This window comes from Lepidochelys olivacea (assembly GCF_965140295.1).
Source record: "Lepidochelys olivacea isolate rLepOli2 genome assembly, chromosome: 14".
NCBI classification, from domain to species: Eukaryota; Metazoa; Chordata; order Testudines; family Cheloniidae; genus Lepidochelys; species Lepidochelys olivacea.
This window is the reverse complement of record NC_140424.1, coordinates 2,972,043-2,994,090: the sequence shown is the minus strand read 5'-3', so window position 1 is coordinate 2,994,090 and position 22,048 is coordinate 2,972,043. Positions and strand designations below refer to the sequence as shown.

Below are 22,048 nucleotides of genomic sequence, written 5' to 3'. Positions count from 1 at the left end.
GCACTCCCGGTCCAGATGAAACCCAGAGGGGCCGAGTCACCTGGTAATGGGAAGGAAGGTGACACAGAGCGTTCATCATGCATCATGAGTTTGAGGCTTGGCAGAAAACCCCAGAGGATCGGGTGGGAGATTTGGGGCTGAAGGTTTGGGTTCTGGTTTCCTATCCACGCCCCCTCCCAAGCAGACTCTCTGGAATCCTGCAGTTACTGATTAGATACAGGGTCTTTGCAGCCAACCCCACAGCAGCTCCCACGCTGGATTCATCCATAGACTTTGTCTCTTACAACAATTAAAAAATATTTGATAGAGGACGCAGTCTGGCTTCCCCCAGCCTGTTCTTCGCCCCATCTCTCTCGCCAGCCCCTGATATGCTCATCTCTTTCCCGCAGCCAGGGACGGTCAAGGTTAAGGAGGACGTTTCTGAAAGCTTACACTTACATGTCTGAGCCATGCAACGTTTCATAGCTCCAAGGGCATCCTGCACAGGAAAGAGGGCTGGGGTTATGGAGAGGTTACCCTCCTTGGTTTGAGGGGGGGAAAAAGAGGGAGATTAAATTAAAAAGGAAAAAAAAAGGCCTATAACTGCCTGCTGACAGGCTCGCTGGTCTTCATCCATTTTATTGTCTTGTTTTCTGCAGCAGCTGTGCCGCAGCCATGCAGGCAGGAGGCCAGGCCTGGTGCTCCCTGGCCAACTCACAAACCGTCTCTTGTGGGCTGGCACAGGGGCCTGGTAAATGCATCCCCTCTCCCGCGGTTCCCCCCACCAGGTGTCAGCGGGGCAGGCAAGCCTATGGCTGCAGCAGGCAGCGGGGACACAGGGGTCCCCGGGAAGAGGAGGGTGGCTGGGTTTCATTGTCTATTTATTCCCTTGACAGGTCAATTTTCTCTTGTATTTTACAGTACCTTTTGGGGCACCAGAAATTTGATCTTGTTGCGGATTTATTCCCTTATCTGGTCTTTGTTTAACGGCTTTGTTGTGTGGTGAGCTCTGGGCTGGTGTGATGTAGGGAACACGTCCCACTCTCCCACTTCCAACCAGACATCTCCCAAGAGCTCCAGTGGTCTTGAGCAAGCCTCCGGAAATAGACTCACCGTGGGAGCAACTCCATCTTTTCCTCTCCCCCTGTTAGCCAGCTAAGGGCATCTACATGGAAAGCGGATCTTTGGTTCCTGGGAGTTTCACCTGTTCCCAACCTGGCATCAGGACCCTCTGGGTGGGCGAAAAGCAGGCAACATCCCATGAGGGTGTCACCCAGAAGATTTTGACTCTACAGGAACAATGGGGTGCCTTCCATCTGGGGTCCCCGAGTGCATTAACTTTGAAATAATCCACACCAGCCCTCCCCACTGTGCTCCCTGGGATGGTTCAGGAGCTTTCTCCCCACTCCACAAGAGGGGAAACTGTAGAAGTCAACGGCAAAGCTGGGAATAGAACCCAGGTGACCCATCCCGCTGCTCTAACCACTTCGCTCACAGAGCTGGGAACAGCAGGCAGGAATCCTAGCTTCCAGTCCTGTCCACGAAACAGACTGGGTCAAATCCATCCCTGAGGTGACTCTGGTGAGGTCAGTAGCATTGCACCAGGGCTGGATTTGGCCCACGCTTCCTCCCCTATTTCCACTTGAGGCTACGTAAGATGAAGTCCCCTAAGGAAGGAAGATCCTGCTTTCCTGCCCTTCAGAAATAAAGAACAAGGAAGAGGGCCAGGTGGGGAGAGGCGAGGGGGAAAGAAGAGGATTGATCCTGAGCAGAACCTCCCGCCCTACCAGGCGCCAGCCTCTCGTTAATTGGAGCTTAAGATGCTAGGCTCAGTCCAGGGAGTCTGGGGGGCCAGAAGCTCTGCTGTCTCCCATCCTCAAGCCCCACGCTCCAGTTCTTCAGTGTCAGAGGCAATTGTCGGCCCTTTCCCCAAAGCAATTTGCCCCGGCACTGCGCAGCCCAAGACTGTGGTTAAATGCCGGGCGCAAGGCGGGCCCGGGGTACCTGAACTGCATTGTGCATTCGGGACCCCCACGGCTGGGTTCTTGCTTGGCGGGGGTCACCTGGCTGGGAGGAGGCTGGGGAGGTGTGGAAGCAACATGCTTGGCCTCGGGGTGGGGAGCAGGGTGGCGGGGGCGGGGGGAAGGGGGAGGCGGGAGTGCCTTGTTGCTCAGCAGTGACCCCTTGTGGCTAGCTGGGGAGTGGCATGGGAAGGCTCCAGGGAAGGCTTGTTCTTGGGGCGGGAGCCCAGCGCAGCAGCCAGCCAGGATCAGGCTCCCACTGAATTGCGTGCAGCACAGAGAAAAGGGCCCTGTCCTGAGGAGGCTACAGCCTGACAGTGCGGAAACAGTGGGCCTCAGGCGTCCAGCAAGGATGCAGGGCCCTTGAGGGAAGCACCGGGCTGATGCCGTGGGGACCCTGGCAGAGCCCATGGCATTAACCCCTTTGGCCCCAATCTCAGCAGACCACGAGGACCCAGGGCTGCCTTGTTCCGGGCACATCGCTGCACCCGCCCGTCCCGCGTGCTTGCTCCTGCAAGGCGCATCGCTGCGGAGGTGACTCCTCCGGGCCCATCGAGACAACACTAGGGTGCTGAGACAGGAGCCTGGGCAGCACCCAGTGCATTAGCCCTGTAGCTAGAGTGGCTCAGTGCTGGGGGCGTGATTGGCTCTGGCTGTGTAACTCTCAGGCCTGAGCGCCTGGCTGGAGGGACAGGAGGTTCTGGCGAGGGGCAGCCAAGGGAGGAATTGGAGGAGAAGCAGGAGGGCGATTTGCTTGTTCTTGCTCCTCAGCCAGCCTGCTTGACCATCGACCCTGCCCTAGCCATTCAGAGACCCCCCCAGTTCTAGCAGTGGGTTTGGTGCAAAGGGCCCCCCATCGGCATCACTGGCCAGCCCCCCCCGGTAAACAAGGGCAGCTCTGTGCAGCCCACTCCAGAGAAGTGCATGCTACCCACATGCAAGGTATCCCTCTGCCTCCGCCACTCATCCGTTCCCAGCAGCTTCCTCTTCCTGCTCCGTCTGCATCTGTCCTCAGGGCGCTTCAAAGAGACTTTTGTCATGTCCTCTTGGACACATTGCCCAGGCCCAGCCACTCGCAGTCCTGCCTGCCTCCTGCTCAGGCTATTGTCCTGGAGTCGGGCGGGGAGACGCAGCGCACATCTCGGGGGCAGGGTAAAGAGAAGCTTCATCGTCATCCCTAAACAGAGCGCAGGAGACAGGCGGGGACATGGTGCCCACGCCAGAGCAGGGGCTTCCCCACTCAGTCTGCTGCTGGCTCCCTGAAGGGCCAGGCTGGCTGGGATCTGAAAAGCAGATATTGTCCACTGGGCTTTGTGCATCATCACCCCCACGCAGGACTCCCGAATCTGGTGGTGCCCAAAGCAGACCAGGACCTGACCAGCTGCTTGGGGAACGCTGGATGATGCCAGGGAGGAGGAGCGGTCCCTTGGCTTTTCCAGAGGGTGGCAGAGCTAGAGGGGGGCTTGTGTGCACTGGGGCCAGGCTGGGAGCAAAGGGGTGGCCCCCTGGGTGTTCTGCAGTTCTCTCAAATTTGCTGGGTCTGGGGCAGTGCGCTCCAGGGCTGGACTAGCTCGACCCTCTGCCCCGACAAGCCCCAGATGAAACAAGCTCTTGTATTGCCCTTGCAAACAGAGGGTGAGGGCACGTGAGGCTGCCAGTTTTCACTGCCACGTTTGCCCTCCCTGCCTGATGCCTCAGGGCGATGCCAGGGCTCGTTCACTGGTTAGGACACGGGCTCAGTTTCGCACGTGAAACGTTCTGGAGCCGGCACCCAGGGCAAGCTGACCACGGCCGCTCCCACCAAGTTAGCTCCAGAGGGGTAATAGGAATGGGAGCCGTCTGTGCTGCAGGCCTGGGAGTGATTTGCAGAGGTGTGAATGACGCGCCCTCTCTGGACCCATGACACTCAGTCTCACCTATTTCTCAGTCGACCCCTCTAATTCCCAGCAGGGTGAGGGTTTGGGAGAGGTCTTCCACTGCTCACCCGGGGGCCAGGGTGCCGTGCTTGGCTCAGCTCCTCCTGTCCCGCAGGTCATTCAGCTTCTTAGCTCAGCCTTTTCCAGTGTGTGGGGCAGCGCAAGGCCCTGAGCAGAGGAGGCCCCGGCGGGAGCGGGAGGAGCCCCACAGGATCGCACAGGTGTGGATGCCGGGCTGGGCTTGCAGACTCTGGCAGCCAGTCAGTTTCTGGCAGGTGTTTTGCAAGGGACCGCTCCCACTTGGCTGCCTTCCCCTTAACCCCACTCTGACTTCCTGGCCTGTCTGCGTGGGACGCACAGCTTTTCTCCCAGGACTCTGCCATGACCTTTGGGGTGGAGGATCTGACCTGGGGAGGGCGTGCAAAGCACTGTGGGGGCTGTACCAGACAGGGGAGTTAGCTATGCTGTAGGAGAGAGAGTATATGATGCCTGGGGGAGGGTGACATTCCCAGACAGACGTGGCATTCCCAAGGGTATTTCCAGGAGGGCGTAGCACTCAGGGGGCATTCCCAGGGCATAGTCCCAGGCAGGAGTGGCATTCCCAGGGGTATTCCCAAGCGGGCGTGGCATTCCAAGAAGGTATTCCCAGGCAGGCGTTGCATTCCCAGGGGTGTTCCCAGGTGGGCGTGGTGTTCCCAGGGGTATTCTCAGGTGGGCGTGGTGTTCCCAGGACATATTTCCAGGCGGGCATGGTGTTCCCAGGGAGTCTGCCACTCTCAGGCCCTTCGCAATGGGAATCAGGTATCTGGCCCGTTCTGTTCCCAGTTCCATTTCTGGGTGACTGCTAGTGAGTGTGATCGACAGCACTGAGTTGGGTCAGTAGTAGGGCAGGCTAGGCCCCTACGCAGTTTAAAAGCTGCAAATCCCATCCCATTGGCCTGGCCTGTCTCCTGCGTGAGGCCACAGGTGACGCACACTGGCGGGGCACGGTTTGGGATACTTGTACCATCGCTGCTCTGGGCACGGAGAGCTCTTCTGCCAATCCTGGAGGAGTGGTTCCGTGGTTGAGTGCAGCGGGGAACATTCAGATGAGTCGGTGAGTGAAGAAACCAACCTGTTAAAGGCTGACTAATGGGTAGAGGCACTCGGCACAGATTTATGGTAAGATAAAGAAGCCGCAGCAGCCAGGATGGCTGGATAATGGGACTGACCAGCCAGAGGAAACACAGGCTGGACCCTGACAGTGAGGCATGTCAGGCGGTCGTCATCATATTACCCAGCTAATGTAATCAGCCTTTGAGAAGAGACAAACATACGGGACACGGGACCTCCCAGGGCCTTGCCCCTCCAGACTGCCTCAGGGCCCTGATGTTTGCTATTAAACAACTCCAAATAAATACCTTGTTAAAGGAGGAGCGTGCTCGTCTCTGAAGGGTGCTGAGCGGATATCTCCAGAGGACAAAGTTCCCTGGTGATTCCAAGGCCAGGTGGAGCACGGACAGCAGGTGTGCAAACATCCGCCTCCCCATCCCCACAACCAGAGGGACCCCCTCCCCTCAGCCCAGGAGTGAGAGGGGAGTTCAGGCCCAGCATCCTGACCAATCATGGGCCTCTCTGCTGAAGGGCAAAGGACAACAAAGGGACCCCGTCTTAATGTCTGGCTGCACAGCTGAAGCTGAGCGTGGGCTAGCTTGAATCTAGATAGCCCAGGGAACAAGAGCGTGGGCATCTGTGTGGGCTAGCGAGCCGAGTACATACCCAGGGGCTGCTATAGCTTCCCATGCTGGCTGGAGTCAAGCCAGCACCAGTAGGCTAGCCTGTGCACAGCGTTTACAGTGCAGACGTCCCCTTAAAGTGGGTTTGTACAGCACGAGGTGCGTCTAGGCCCCGGTGCTGAGTGGGGTCGAAGTACGCGAGTGCCGTGCAAATCATCACGTGACTGATCTGTGCCTTGGGGCTCCGATTCTGGTCTCACACCCCCGTGGGATCACAGTCTGCAGCAGCCTTACCAATACATCAGGCACATCTGCCTCTGGAGAGAGAGGAGTGACACATGGCGGGTCTGAGGCCTCGCCCTTTCCTTCCCAAATGGTTGCAGGTCGCCAGGGGACAACCCCAGGCTTGCTGACAGTGTCAATGAAAACAGGGGCTGGGTTTAAAAAAACATGTCTTTCAATATTGGCCTGCAGTGCTGGAAACTCAAACCCAACATGGGACCCAGGCACTGAAACCAGGGGTCCCGTTCCCCAGGGCTAGGGAAAAGCAAACTCTTGCCATTGCAATGGTTTTATTAGGGGTTAACTTGTGGGTCAGGTCGAATGAAGCCACTGTCAGAGATGGATACTGGGCTACCTGGGCCATGGGTCAGACACAGTCTGTTAATGCACACCTTCCCAGGCAGGCCAAGTTACCCTGGGAGGAGGCAGCTGGTTTTGGACTCAATCTCTTTTCCCTTCCGCCTGCCCTATCACTGGGCTCGTGGACGTGTGTGTGTCGGGGGTGCTGAGACTGGTGTTCTGCAGGCAACAGCTCTGGCCGGTGAACAGGACAGGAGTTTCCCCTGGCTGAGCTGAGCCAGGCAGGGCCATGCTGACCTGGCCCATCTGGGGGTCTCCTCGCCTTGGCTGCGCTGAGCTGTTTCTAAAGGTCTTCACAGATCTCCAGTGTAGCCCAAGTATAAGGCTGTATCTGTGTTTTTCAGAGCGGAACATTGTCTAATCCCAGCCCACGAGAAAGAGCCCTCTTAGCCCCTGAGGTTAATTTTCACTCCTGGTTTTCCTTTAGGCCAGTTGGAGAAAGGGCCCTGCCCTGCCAGTCCTGTCCTGTGTGCTCCCTGCAAGAGAGCAGAGGCGAGAGCATGAGCAGGAGTCTGTGAAGAGAAGGGAAAGGGAGGGCCAGCAGCTATTCATCTTTTCCCCCCGCAGGCAGGGCAGTGAATGGCCAGCCCATTTGCCGGCAGGTTCTTGAGCACTGAAGTTGTGCAGGTGACAGGCACTGCCAAGGGAGGATGCCCAGACACACCCACAAATAGGAGTCAGAAACCTGCTGCTCTGAGACTCAGAGTAAGTGGCACCTGGAGGGAATTAGGCAGAAGTGTTCCACCTCCTTGCAAAACTTTTGTAGAGCAAATTCTTGTGGTTACTCATTGCAATTGCTGCAAATTATACAAGTGTCGTGTATTTTGTTCCAATGAGAGCATGCAGTTGGCTTGGGTAGGTCTGATCTGCCGCTCTGTGTGTGTGTGTTCACATACGAGCATGCATGCACAAACCATTCAGCTGGATTTTTTTTATGGCTAGGGCAGCAAAGAGAAGAAAAGAAGGCAGCTCCCAGCAGGACAATGAGGACAGATGTCTCAGAAGGCTCCCCGTTGCAGAGTTAGCACCCCCAGGGTGCTGTTGCTCTCCTTGTGATTTTGAGGGGCAGACAACACTAGCGCTGCCGGGGAGTGACTGCAGGAGCAGAGCCAGGTGGAGCTGTGAGAAACTCACTCATTTCATGTCACAGGGGTGCAGGTGAGCCTGGCCTTGATGGTTTCAATGTGGGGGGAGGGCACGTAGCACAGGTGAAACACGTTAATAAATACTTCTTATTTGTATTCCAGTGGCACCTATTATTAATATTATTGTTACAGGTCCCAGCCGAGATCAGAGCCCCATGGCAGTGGGGGCTGTATACAGAAATAGTGTGAGACAGGTCCTGCCCTGAAGAGTTTCTAATCAAACTAGACAAAAGCACCAGGAGGTTGAGTGGCTTGCAGGGAGTCTATGGCAAAGCTGGTGTAAAACCTGGTAAAATGTGCCCAGTGCTTTAACAGCAAGACCAGACTTTCTCTCCTCACCAACTGGGTTTTGTTTGAAACAAACCCTAAGCGAGCCCCCAAGTCTGCATTTTACCAGGTTTTACACAGGAATTCCAAATTCTCTGTGAGATGGATGCAAAATCATCAGTTGAACCCGGGTCTGCTGTGATCAGGGAGAAATCTCACCAGAGTCTTGAGCACATACTGTTACTGTGACCTGAGAGACTGTGACCTGGCTTTGGGTTCTGGAGTTCGTACCGGCGCCGGATGCTCCGGTCAGGCTTTGGGTTCTGGAGTTCGTACCGGCGCCGGATGCTCCGGTCAGGCTTTGGGTTCTGGAGTTCGTACCGGCGTCGGATGCTCCGGTCAGGCTCTGGGTTCTGGAGTTCGTACCGGCGTCGGATGCTCCGGTCAGGCTTTGGGTTCTGGAGTTCGTACCGGCGCCGGATGCTCCGGTCAGGCTTTGGGTTCTGGAGTTCGTACCGGCGCCGGATGCTCCGGTCAGGCTTTGGGTTCTGGAGTTCGTACCGGCGCCGGATGCTCCGGACAGGCTTTGGGTTCTGGAGTTTGTACCGGCGCCGGATGCTCCGGTCAGGCTTTGGGTTCTGGAGTTCGTACCGGCGTCAGATGCTCCGGTCAGGCTCTGGGTTCTGGAGTTCGTACCGGCACCGGATGCTCCGGTCAGGCTCTGGGTTCTGGAGTTCGTACCGGCGCCGGATGCTCCGGTCAGGCTCTGGGTTCTGGAGTTCGTACCGGCACCGGATGCTCCGGACTGGCTCTGGGTTCTGGAGTTCGTACCGGCGCCGGATGCTCCGGACAGGCTCTGGGTTCTGGAGTTTGTACCGGCGCCAGATGCTCCGGCCTCGCTCTGGGTTCTGGAGTTCGTCCTAGTGCTGAGTGACTGTGACCTGGCTCTGGGTTTGCTGCGAAGGTTTTATGTTGCTCTAGATCCAGGTACTGAAGCCCTTCTACAGAGAAGAGAAGTAAACCGAAGTCTAATAATGAAACATGAAAATGTCCCAATCCAGGATCTCTGGCAGCTAATGAGGCCCCGTGGTGTTCGTGCTGCCATGTGACACACCCATTGCCTGAGATTTAAAGCTAACGACCCCATTTCTAAACTAGCAATAAATACAACACGCCCCTGTACCGCAGTGCCCCCAGCCGAGCTGCCAATAACAGGAACTGGTGCAGGGCCAGCAGTTAGCATGGGCTCATTTCCAAGGGTGTTAATTTCCAGAGGCATTTCAGCTGCAGTTCATTAGAGGGCTGGTTTGTAGGGGGAGAAAGCGCGGGGGAGGGTGTTGGGGACTCATTGACTTGGCCTAGGCCTTGTTAGGGAAAAAGTGAAGGGGGGGGGGGTGACGCGCATGGAGGCCGGGATTCCTCTCCGGTGGATGTCTGAAGGCTCGGATGATGGCTGTGAGGAAACCCAGGCCTGCGTCAGCTTGTCAGGGTGTTTCCAGCAATCCTGTGGCAGGGCCACGCCGGGGTCATGCTGGGAGAGGTGAACGGCAGGCTGGCTTGCTTCTTGCACTTGGGAGAGGAGGCTCAGCCTGTCAGCCTCCAAGCTAAAGCCTCCCTTGCCAGCATCTCCCCCGCCAGAATCTCGCTGGGAGCCTGAGCATCCCCTTATCCCCCCCATTATAGGCACACGAGGGGAGAGAGGAGGAGAGACATGGAGAGCAGACTAGGAGGACAGAGGATGAGACCCCAGGACAGAGATGCAGGGAGTGTGGTGGGGAGCAAGAGTCCAAGAGACACAGAGGGAAGAGCAGGGTGCAGAGCCTCCTTGTAGTGTCTGAGCAGGGTCCCCTGTCCCAGGCACGAGAAGCCCCAAGCTGCGCTAGCCCCCGAAATGCCCTGATTCTATGGGAGCTGGAAGAGGGCCAGGCCGGGCCATGGCTGAGCTGGGATGGCTCCCGCTAGGAGATCATAAATCTAAGGTTAACCTCTGGGCGGGGAGCTCTGAACCCTTCCCCACGTTTCTTGTTTCTGTGTGTGTGTGGGGGGGTGTACACATGGGCTTTGATCTCAGCACTAGGACAGGCTCTTCAGGGGCTGAGCAGCAAAGGTGCTGCTCATGTAACACACACACTCACACACACACAAGCACAAACACACACGCAAAGTTTCTCTCTCTCCCCCTGGGACAAGCACAAGGCAAAGAACAAATCAGAAGCCTGAGAAAGGAACTCAAAACAGCCCCAGAAAGGGAACCGCTGATCTGAGCAGCCGACCGGTCCACCTCTGAGGTGCCCACTCCTGCTTTACTGTCCTGATCCCAGCTCCACTCTGCCTTGCCTGGCTACAGGAGCTCCCCGCCCCCTCTGGAGCAGGGCTCAGACTCTCCAAGGACTGTGTGCCTTTATGTCGGTCTTTAACATGACAGCCCCGAGAACGTCATCATGTGCCAAAAGAAAATCAGCCGGGCAAATACCAACGTGAAGCACATGTCTCCTAACAGGCCTCCTCTCTTCTACCATTACATAGAGGTCAAGAAACCCAGCAGCCCCCAGGCCACATTGTAAAGCAGGATCAAGGAGTCTCTGTGCCAGACCTTGTGACACTGAAATTCAAAGTTATGAAAAATAGAGTCCTGTGAAGCTACTCATTACCAGGGTGTCTGAGAGCAGCTCCCCGGCTTTGGCTCAGAAACCTATATAATTTGGGACTCAGAGGTTTAACCCCCATCTATCAGTCTTGGGACAATATTCATGGAATTTCATTTTGCATAGAATCTAATAGAGGAGTCCCAGACTGCAGCCCTCTCGCCCATCTGTGGTTTTATAGGGGTGGCTGATGGTAAATTAGATCCATTCCCTTCTATTGGATGTGTTGTCATTTTTATGATGTTGGGGTTATATAAACAGGAGAGGGAGAGAAAGGGAGCGGGAGGGGGAGGAGAGAAGGGGGGAGCCCATTAGCCCACAATTGCTAAATTTACTTTTTCCTCCTGTGTTTTAAATGCTGGTTGGTTTGTAGAATTGCTTGCAGTTTGGGCTTCAGCTTGGAATGCAAACCCTCCAGACACACTGCAAATGGCTTTCAACATGTGTCAAAACCAAAGTTAAATAATAATAATAAAAAGTCCTAGGGAGGGCTGGGGGTGTGGGACTTGGGTTTCTGCACCCTGTGGCAAAGGAGAAAAGCGGCAGGGGGATTTTTTAAATTATAGTCAATGTTTTGTGTGTGCGCGCGTGCACCTGTGGGTGTATTTGTGTGTATGTGTGTGTAAATGGGGGATGAGGGGGTTAACCCTTTGGCTGCTATCTATGTTTTGAGTTGCTTCACCCAGCGACTGTTACACAGAGGGGCCTGTTCACACCCAGGACTCAATAGTGAGCAAGAAGCTATGGGGCCCAACCCATCCGGCTAGCGATATGCATGGGTCTCTAGATAACAGAGAACTTCTGAGCTGTGGAGGTTGCGTGGGGAACATCAAACTTCTCAAAATTCGGAGGAGTCCAGAACCTGATTCCATCCCTTACCACCTTGCAAAGTGTGGGACAGGAGGGGTGACCTTCTGGCTTTTTGGGGCACATCTCTAATGCCTATCTCCATTGGATGCTGCTGTTCTCTTTTGCTCTCCTGCTGGACTGAAGACCAGCCCAGAGATTGACCATGACAAGTTGGGTGAGGCAAACAGAGAAATCTCCCAGTGTTTGTGATTGAGACTCCTGCTCCGCAACTGTTTCCTCGTTTTGCTCTTTCGCCCTTTTTTGTGACCTCATATTGGAAACTGGTCTCTGCTGTGCTCACGCATCCACACCTTGGAGGTCTCTGTGATCAGATGGCTTCCTAGGAGGCTTGTAGGTACCATAGACGGCTCTCCAGCCAGTAATCTCATCCAAACTCACCAGCTAAGGAGGGGTGAGTTGAAGTTGGCCAGTATTTTGATAGGAGACCTGCAAGGAAAACTCCAGGTGGGGATTTAGGTGGCATTCATGATTCCGCAGGTGGTGCACTTCTTATTGAACCAGTGTGTTCAGAGGCACTGTGCTTCTGCAGCTGAGGTCTTTTGGCTGACCTGCAGAGTCGTGTAAAAGTGTGTGTCACCCTAGTTCAGGCAGGCCCCTTTCCCAGGAGTAGAGGAGTTCTCCGGAGTCTCTTAGCCAAACGCCAACCTGTGTAATTACATTCTGCTTCACTAAATTCCCACTCATAGTTTCAACTGGATCTGTTATTCTTCATTTCCTCTTTTAAACTAGGATGTAGTTAATATAATAGTGATTAGCTGTTAAATAGCTAATATGTTCCACTTCAGAGGTGGCTGCATTTAAATGGTGAGTCAAGTTGTAATGTAATGTTATTGTGTGTGGTGTAGGTTACTGTCTGCATGCTACAGAGAAGATAAAAGCCCTACTTCTGGTGAGGGCTAATGGAGATTCTCCATTAGCTCAGATAGAAGGTGCTTGTGTTTTGGGAACCTAAGGTTATAAATTTATTCCTGACAAGGCATATGTACAGTGTAGCTTGCAATTCTGCTGTTTGTGTCTATGGCTTCATTACAAAGTGATGCCTGTGTGCTGTATATGGCTTGTGAAATGCTTTGGGATCCTCTGGGATGAAAGGTCCCTGTAAAAATATAAGATCGTTATCATTATGCAAACAGTCCTGGAAGGGCTCTCCCACACTGACAAGCTGGCTAGGCACAGTTGGGGTATGTGTGTTTTTTCTCTGCTAATCTGTCACTTTGTAACCCTAGACCCAGCTGCACTGAAAGCTCTCACTCACACCAGCTCTCAGTCCCAGGCTTGGGGCACTGGCTGGATTGCTATTTATGTGTTTATCCTAAAGGCACTCTCTTTACAGGTTCCCTGCATCGGGAACTAGTTTCTCTCAGTGAATGCACACACTTTCTGTGAACGTGCACAGGAGTTACACGCATGCATTGTGGTCAAGCATCCACGCTCTTTAAGCCTTTAGGTATCTCCCCTTTAAGGTATCTCCAGTTGGGCACTACAAACCAAGGCCCTCAAAATCACTAGTCACTTTTTAAAAATGTTGGCTGATATAACTGTAAAACCTGGAATGTACACTTTTAATGTCACTTGTTTGTTGTTTGTAACTTGGGCAATGGAGTCTGGTCAGTTTCAATTTGGTTTAAGTTATATTTTTAGACAGCCTCCCTTGTTTGGCTTGCAAACCCTGCAAGAGAATGTCTATCTCCCACAACTAACAGTTTCAATCAATGTTTTGTAAATACCACAAAGACTTTTCTAATAATATTTGCTTTTGTAAAAAAAATATTTTTAAATATTAAAAATTGGCTCCAAATTTCCTAAAACTGAACCTTCCCAGACATATTTCTCACTGAGAACAACATACAAACCAAGGGTCAAACTTTCCAGGAGCCATGCCCTAATTTTCCAAATTTTTTCTTAGCACCCGTAGAACACTTCTCCCAACATCTCCCAGGTAAAGTGTTGGCAAGTTTTTTTACAAAACTTTCCATAAATTTCTCTTTGTGGGCTGAGACCAGTCATGAAAGAGAAGTTTAGTCCCTGATGTACTTTTATGTGAGGTGTAACTGCGTAAAACAAAAAAGGATTAGGACCTCTTGGAGCCACACCATTGCAACTCGCTTCATTGCACTGTGCAAAACTCCCATTCATATGCATCTGTAACATATATATATATAGAGAGAGAGAGGTTGTTAGCTTAAACAATTGCCCTTCAATCAAGCAGGAGAGGCCTGTAGCTTTGTAGCTAAAATTACTGAGCTCTAGTCCCCAGTGCTACACTGTCCTTATGATTTATGTAGCACCATAAATGTATTCAGTACTTTATCAGAGGTAGACCGGACCAAACAAAGAACAGATTCTTTACCCCAAAGAGCTAAGGCATGACGGATTGCCATACCATATACAACAGTATGGCCAGGTACAGTACAGATAAACGTCCAGGGATTCTGTGGTCATTGTAGCTGGAATGTTGTGTGCAACAGGAAGGTTTGCAGGAGTCTGTTGAAGGAGGAGCAGGAAGGAACGTGGCTGATGGCAGATATCAGCTAGGAGGCTGCTTCAGGCATATACCATCCATGGCCATCTAGGAGATCCTGGTTGCCACCATGCTGCATTCCATGTCCAGTCAAACTGCAGAAGCAGTGGGGGCAAAACTCAGGTCTTGCGGCTCCTAGCACTTACTCTCAAGGGGAATTTGTGTGGCAGTACAAGGCCTGTGAAACACAGCTGAGCAGTTCTGGTTGCATCTAGTAGAGGGCAGGCACACACATGAGCGTTGCAGTCACGACAGCCCAACCACGTGAAAGAAACAAAGGAGGCAGCCAAAAGTGGGGGCTTGGACACATGCATGTGGTATCACTGCTCACTGAGGTGTGAAGCCACGGTCATTTTATAATGGGAACTGAGCACATGGACTGGGTGCATTCTTTAGCTCTCTTAGCAGCAGGCTCAGTTAATCCGCCCCAGCATTGCCTTGGGATACCATAACGTCCTGGAGAGCACATCCCATCCCATGCCGCAATCATTCCGCCTACTGGCGAACCCAGGAAGTTATTCCGCATTTAGTGTTCAAAGGAACTGACCCAGGGGAGAAAAGCATTACAAAGGGCAGAGTTATCCAGGGGCCCGCATTTTCTAGATTCGCCCTGGTTTTAATGGGTGACCCCATGTCCAGTAATGGATCTTGAAACGACTTTCGAAGCTCACAGGACATCAGCACGGGGGCAGCCATGTGGCCTGAGATGCTGATGATTTGGTGACAAGCGGATGACATTATATCACAAGGTGAGGTGGTGGTGGCGGCTTCTGGGGAGATGTGGTCGCATTAGGTCACAGGGGGACAAAATTCGGATCGCTCTGGATACACTGGAGCTACGAGGCAAAGTTTGCATGTTTTGATGCAGCAGGATGACATCACGCCGAGGCCATGATGCAAGGACATGCGCTGCAAGACCAGGAGTAACAGCCTGACCCGGGGCACTGTGCCCGGGCCGCTGGCAAGGGGAACGATGGAATGGCCTGGCTGGGCTGCAACGGTCGGGTTCCATGCAGTGGTATGATGTCACACGTCATAGTGACATCATGGCACACGTCACACCGTGTTGTCGCGGCGACGTGACGCCCTCACAGGGCGATATGGTGACACGTCACCAGCAAGCAGCGTTGTCATGGCGATACCGCTCCGCCAGGGGCCCCGCCCAGCACGGGCCCAGTGAGCTCCGGGCGGGTCCTCCAAGCCGGCAGGAGCGGCGCACGCCAGGCTTCCGCGGGGCCCGCTCTCTCCTCCCGTCTCGCTGGTGCGGCCCCGCGCTTCCCGGAAGCGCCAGCGGAGCAGAACCCGGAAGTGGCGGGCGGCTGGGCCGGGCTCGGCGCTGCAGTGCCGAGAGCGGCCCGCGCGGAGGGAGCCGATCTGCCCGCCCGGGGAGCATGGGCCGAACCGCGGGGGGAGGCGGGCCCAGCGAGACTCCGCCCCCCACCTGAACCCAGGGCCCCCGCCCTCGCTGGGGAGCAGAGCGCTGCCCCCAGGATCTGCCCCCCCCCGCTTGCCCTGCCCCCCCGTCCCGGGATCTGCCCCCCCATCGCTTGTCCTGCCTCCCCCGGGGTCTGCCCCCCCATCGCTTTCCCTGCCCCCCCCGGGGTCTGCCCCCCCATCGCTTGTCCTGCCCCCCCTGGGGTCTGCCCCCCCATCGCTTGTCCTGCCCCCCCTCCCAGAATCTGCCCCCCTCCATCGCTTGCCGTGACTCCCCCCCATCTCAGGCCTCCCCACCCCGGAGCAGTCCCACCCTCTCTCGGGGAGCCCATCCTCACGCCTCCTTTCCCCTCCCGCGGGGTTCCCCGGTCCCTCCCACCCCGGGTGGTCCAGGTTCATCGTCCTGCTGGGGCTCCCAGCCCCACTCGCCATGGCGTCCTCTGCAGCTGCAGGGTCCAACTGGGGCCTGATCATGAACATTGTGAATAGCATCGTGGGGGTGAGCGTGCTCACCATGCCCTTCTGCTTCAAGCAGGTGAGTGCAGGCTCGGGGGGGGGGGCGGGGGCGCGCTGGAGGTGGCACCAGAAGCCTACACGTGGCATTTGGGTGGAACGCGCAACGTGGAAAACATTTCTCTGCCCGGCAGAGTAGGAACAGACCTAGTGGTTACAGCAGGGAACCGGAACTGCTGCATTCAGGTCTCAGCTCTGCCATGGATTTGATGCGTGTCACTTTGTCTCTCTGTGCCTCAGTTTCCTTGCCTTTGAGAGAGAAAGAATACTTAATGGGGTTGTGAAGACTGAGTCACTGAAGGGTGTAAAAAGCACTGAGGTCTTTGGGTGAAAGGCACTGTAAGAGTGCGTCAGTGCGAATACATTTGGGGAAATTGCCTGTCATTGCATTAGCATTAGGTGCAGCTCTGTGTAGGTACAGCAGGAGCACTGCTGCTGACCACTTACCACTATGTTACCTAATAGCAGGTACAGATAACTTGTGGTTACGATTTCCCCAGCCAGTCTCTCCCAGGGTGCTCGCTGTTGGTAACACCGGAGGTGGTGCAATGGCAGGAGGTTTCCCAATATTGCCAGTGTAGATAAGGCCTTGAAGAGCAACATATTACTAGCTGGGTGCGAAGGGGTACAGCACTGTTAATAAAGGTTGGCAGGAGGCCATTGTTGCTGGCAGATTTTGTCAAAGGAGTGGGCTGTCAGCAGTGACTTCCTAGAGAAGATGACATCTGATGTACCTTTGTCTGGCGGCTGTTCTAGTTTGCAGGTAGTGTGAGAAAAGCACAACACTGGTAGTGGGAGGAGTCAGAGAAACTTCATACAGTTTACGTTTTCAGCTTTTTCCTTTCTGGGAATAGATTCTGTTGTATCTACTTGCCTTTGAGATGTAGAAAAATTGATGTATATTATCACTAACTTTAAGAATACCCACAAGTGTGCTGGGCACCTTTCAGTACAGGCAGAAAGGCGTGGTCCCTGCCCCCAAAATCTTATGCGGTGTTGTTGCAGCCACGTCAGTCCCAGGCTATTGAGAGAGAGAAGGTAAGGGAGGGAATAGCTTTTACTGGACCATCTGCTGTTGATGAGAGACACACCGCAAAGAGCTTCATCTGATTTTACATGTGGTATAACAAGAAACACAACCGGAGGGAGGGGGGAGAGATGCTGAGAGCTGCAGCCGGTCACTGTTTACTCAGTGTAGGTGTGAGCATGCACTGGTAGTTCAACCTTCTCTTTACTAGTTTAAGCCACTGGTGACAGGAAGTTGTGACCATTATACAGTTCACTTGCAGAGTGAGGGGATGGTCCAGCAACTGACTGGGATTGATGTTCTCATCTGCCCGACTCACATTCTCTTTTGGAACAAGGTCTTCACACAGTAGCTTCTCCCCAAGTGCAAATAAAAAATCGGGACGTCTACAGCCTTACCAGTGCTGTGCAGCCTGTCAAGCTGGCTGGGTTTAAGGCGTTGCACACCAAGCCATGGGCTCTATATGCAAAGAGATGAGCCCTTGCTTTTCCTGTTCACGGGCTGCCAGAAGCCCCGGTGATGCACCTACTTTGAAAAAAATAGACTAGTTTGTAGCTGCAGTGAGATTTGACACAACTCATGCCTGTTTAAAGTCACGTCTTGTTTTCCTAAATGTTCAGTGATTAACAGTGTCGTCTGCAAACAGACGAGCCAAACAATGCTGGGAGGGTAGATAGCTAGCGCATAATTTGTGCTGTAAAAGTATTGAACAGCCCCTGGTGCTTACGGATAGGTCTTATGACAGATTTTTAACTCCTGGATCTACAGAATAACTACCCGCTTTACATGATTCTGTTATGAACTGTAGAGAACACTGCTTTAATGTGCCCTGAAACTGACTGGATGGCAGGACGCAAACAGTGCTATGGCTTGAAAGTTCTGTTTCATTTCATAAATTGCTCAGGTTTCACTTTTCCAGGCAAAAGTGTTGCAGCTGAGCCATTTAGGAACCAGGTGGCTGCTCTGCGACTCTGCCTCAAACTGGGGCAAGTGAGTGAAATTGAACTAATACGTCACATTTCTGCTGGCTGTTGTTGAAGGCAGGGGAACTCCCTTAATGGGCTAAAATGGGGCTGGAAATGTGCAAGGGAGCCTGTAGGTGATCTGGGAGAGCAGTAAGAATGTGTGAAGTAACAGTTGCACAGGAGACCTGTCTTGCTTTCCATCTTGTGCTTTTATTTTTTTCTTCCCGTGCAGTGTGGCATTGTCCTGGGAGCTGTGCTGCTGATTTTCTGTTCCTGGATGACTCATCAGTCCTGTATGTTCCTGGTGAAATCGGCCACTCTTAGCAAGCGCAGGACTTACGCAGGACTTGGTGAGGATCTTCAGCTCGGAGGCTTTGCTTTTTTTTTAAACCGCAGTTTTACTCTGACCTTTACATTTACAACTTTCATACTAATAGTGCTGAATTATTAACATTGTTTTTGGCATAGTTTTTACTGTGTTCTGCCTTCCTTGTTTATGCCTTCCTCCTGCTTCTTGTCGCCAGAGTAATCTGAGGGTTTAATTCTCCCTTTGATTGTGAAGTTAATAGGCACAGAGTTGTTTTGACTCGGCAGTGCAGGAGGAGGCGCTGCGGTGCTGAATGATCAAAACACAAGCTCTCAGGAGCTGGCGTAGTGGGTGTCTGCTGTAAATTATAGGTCTCTGTATGAAACCCACTAGCTTCCCCACCCAGTGTGCTGCCGAGGACATTGGGTTCTGCCAGTTGAGTGCCTGGCATAGAGCATAGGCTTCCTGAATCTCAACTGTCTGAGTGCTTATGGCAGAGCAAGGGGGAGGTGAGAGGAAACTGTGCACAAAGTTCCAAGTGGCTAAGAAAATGAAAACATGAACAAGATTCATGTGTGGGTTTTTGGCAGAGTTCACCATCCCTCTTCCTTATAGTTTGTCTACTTGGCATTGGCACCAGTCTTGGCATCTATTTATGACCTCTTCTCTGATTCCCAAGGATATTGCGGGGAGGAGATGTTTGGGTCTGGCCTCGGGAGTTTGAATCCTCTTGATCAACACATACAATTAAGAGTTGCTGATTGAAAGCATTCTCTTCCTGGGAAACCATGGAGATCCAGGCGGAATAGCCCCTCATGGGGCCTATTTGAGCTGCTGCCCCAGGGGTTAGAAATCCTTCCCTATGCTTTTTCAGTCTTCACCTTTGCTGTGGTGGGATTTCTTCCTGCAGGTGATGGAGATGGAAGAGTCTCATAGCTGCAAGTCCCTTCCTCTGCCTTCCTGTGACCTTAAGCCCATCCTTTGTGTCCCCAATTGCTTAGTTGCCTTCAGTGTAACTTCTCTTGGGAGTCAGTGGAGAGAATTGGCTGCTCTCGCTGTCTATGAAAGATTTGAAAGCAATATGCAGTCTGCTCAGTGTCCGTGCTGTTGACAGATGGGTCCCTTCAGTTCATTAAATGACTGAGACCCATCATTTAGCTGCACAGAGCAGCTTCTGCCAAAATGTATCGACCAAAAGCAGAAAAGATGAGAAAACTCTTTGGTCTCAAAGGTGGTTCCTCTGGTACTGAAAAGATGGCTCAGTTATAGCTGAGCCTTCAGGTGGAGTCTCACACGGCCCAGCGTCCCCAGTACCAGCTGCTCCTAGCGCCTCTTCCACCCCCTTCCTCATTACAGTAAGCCTTTGTGTGCTGCTTCTCTCTTGTTGAAATCCATAGAGTCCCCCTTCACCTTGGAGGGTCTCCCAGGAAGACGAGATCCTCTGCACTTTCCAAAGCCAAGGAGCTCAAAGACACAGAGGGCCAGTTATGCTTCCAAACTTCCTGGCACCTCCTGTCACACAAATGCTGGCACTGAGAGAAGCGCCTTCCTTTCCTCCCCATGGGAGAGGTGCCACCACAAGCAGCCGGAGGAGGGACAGCGCTGAGAGGAAAGACGTCCTCAGCGCGAATGAAAGCAGCACTCCTACAATGCATCCTAATGCATCAAGGTTGAGCGGCTATACACAGACAGTCTTTGTCACCGTTTGCTTGTACGTTGTACATCTGCAAGAGATCCTGGCAGCCCCTGCGGCTGATTCTGTGGGAGGCTTTGGCAGCTCTGAAAGATGCAGGAAAGTTTTGCAAATTAACTTCAGCCAGCTAGTCCCTTCCGGAAGAACATTCAGATCACTAGATGCAGTAACAAAAGAGCCAGGGTCATGGCAGTCTAGGATAAACACCTTAATTTATGCAGCAATTCCCAACGGAGAGAAGATATGTATTCTGGCTTTTACAGATATGTCCCCCTTCGCTCTCATTGAGCAGCTGTCAGTGCGCAGCAGCGTTGTACAACACGTGAGGATCTTAAGACGTGAATATTGTATCCGAGGGAGTCTGCAGTGGGAATTCAGGAAGTGGGATGGAATTATCGCAGCTAGAGTTTGACCAGGACAAGAGTTAAAGCAGTTCCTTGCTGCTGCCAAAAGTACTGTGGGATCTTTAAAGACTGCCGGCACTCCGGACCCACACCTTGTCTGCACGGCGCATGGCATTGAGATGAGTGCCATGTGCTGAATTACCAAGGTCACTGTGCAGCATCCTTGGGGTTTATTGTGGAAGAGCCTCTCCAAATACTGACCAAATCCAGCTGTGCTCAGCTGGTGAGATTTCTGGAGTGGTTTGGCTGAGTAATTTTGCACAGTCCATCTCCTCTTTGAGAAGATAAAAGATCCAATTTTCACAGCAGCCCCAGGTGGGGACATCTGGCATAACATGTCTGAAGACTCATTCTCATTAAAACATTATTTCAGAGGAACCAAGGACACTGATCATTTTATAGAATCCCATACCTAGACTGTCACCAGTGCCCGTCGTCATTGCCCAGAGGTGCCTGCACTTCTCCGTGATGTAAAAAAGAGGGTTATTGGAGTGATGCAACAGCAGCTATCCTTTGTGGAGATCAGGTCATTTCACAAATCATCTCCAGGAAGGTGATTTTTCTTTTCCTGGTTGCTCGTCTTCCTGCATGCCCAGTCCTCAGGTACATACAACTTAACTGTCCCACTCAACAGCTGCTTCCCCTTTTTGCCAGGATGCTTCACGCAAAGAGAAGACAAAATCCAGAGGTATTGCTTGCTCGTCCCTTTTTAATATTGCAACCTCTCTGCATGGACAGATGGTGCCCAGGAGCCCCAGAAATCTAACAAAGACTGGATTTCACCCTACTCTTTACCATGCATTGGCTGCCTTCTGAGTTACTCAGCAGGATGAGAGCTTCAACTTATTATTCTAGTGGTGTCTTCCCACACGCTTTCCTTCCCATTATAGAGGTGGCCAGTTGATTTCCTTCATTTTCAGACTAGGGAGGTTCCAAGGAAATATCGGATGTGCGATAACATTGAAGGTCATAGAAGGCACTTCCAGAGATGAACAAACTATTTCTTGGCTACCTTCAGGCACGTAGACTGTACCGCCACTGCTAGAGAAGCTCAGTGGGGAAAAACAGGCAGTTCTTTGCTTGATTCTGCTAGAGTTAGTTAACCAGGACTAATGCAAAAACAATGTGATCTGTGTTCGAACTGGAGGTCTTAATTGCCCCTATCCCCCAGTAAGATGTCATCTCCAAAAGTATAAGCAGAGCTTTCCTGGCTCTTTCTTTTCAGAAAACACAGTAAGTGAAAGGATACCGATCATTTTCCGCTACAAGCTACGGCCAAAGTATGGGGGAAAAAAGTCTCTTGGCAAAATCCCTGTGGTGTGGGTTGTGAATGCTGGGTATTCTGGGAATGGAATTGAACATTCTGGGCACCATTTCAGATCTCCCATCCAGCAACATCAGGCGGTTCAGTTACAATAGGAAGGAAAAAATAAAAACGGGAACTTGCCTGAAATTTTGCACTGTAGTAACTTTTTGTCACACAACATCTTACACATGCATATTTTCTCCTCCACGCTGACTTTCTTCTTCTAATGGTTGCCATGTGTAACTGCTACTTAGCGCTGCTTTTTTTCTCAACAGAGTAAAAAAAGAACCTGCTTTGTAGCTTTCCCTCATCTTTGTTCTTGTCTTATGTGGGTTTTGATATTCGGATGGCATGTCCGAAAAAAGAAGATGGGAGGGTGGGAAGCAGAAACCAGCCCCCAAATGCACAACTTGCAGATTCCTGTCAAATTGCCCTTCATGGCGATTATTGTTAATTTCTAACCGATGTATGTGTCACAGGCTGCACCCTCCCTTGGCTCACGGTGCTGTTTTTTCTCCTTTGCTAGCATTTCATGCCTATGGAAAAGCGGGGAAAATGCTGGTGGAGACCAGGTAAAGAGCTATTTATTTCAAATCTAAATAATTTTAATTAGTTTATATCTGTTAATAAAAGGCTTTTTTCAAACCCCCTACAGGGCAACTGCCTCACCATGTCTTT

General features: G+C 52.5%; 1 protein-coding gene across 2 annotated transcripts in view; it reads left to right on the top strand.

The window, feature by feature from the left end:
• The first annotated feature begins 15,410 nt into the window (after positions 1–15,410).
• SLC38A10 (solute carrier family 38 member 10) overlaps positions 15,411–22,048 on the top strand; it is a 47,315-nt gene continuing 40,677 nt past the window's right edge. For both annotated transcript variants that reach the window (XM_084648555.1, XM_084648554.1), the window contains exons 1-3: positions 15,411–15,690; positions 17,893–18,010; positions 21,897–21,942. In XM_084648555.1, the coding sequence (XP_084504681.1) occupies positions 15,586–15,690; positions 17,893–18,010; positions 21,897–21,942 (269 nt within the window). In that variant the 5' untranslated portion in view covers positions 15,411–15,585. The remainder of the gene's footprint in view (positions 15,691–17,892; positions 18,011–21,896; positions 21,943–22,048) is intronic.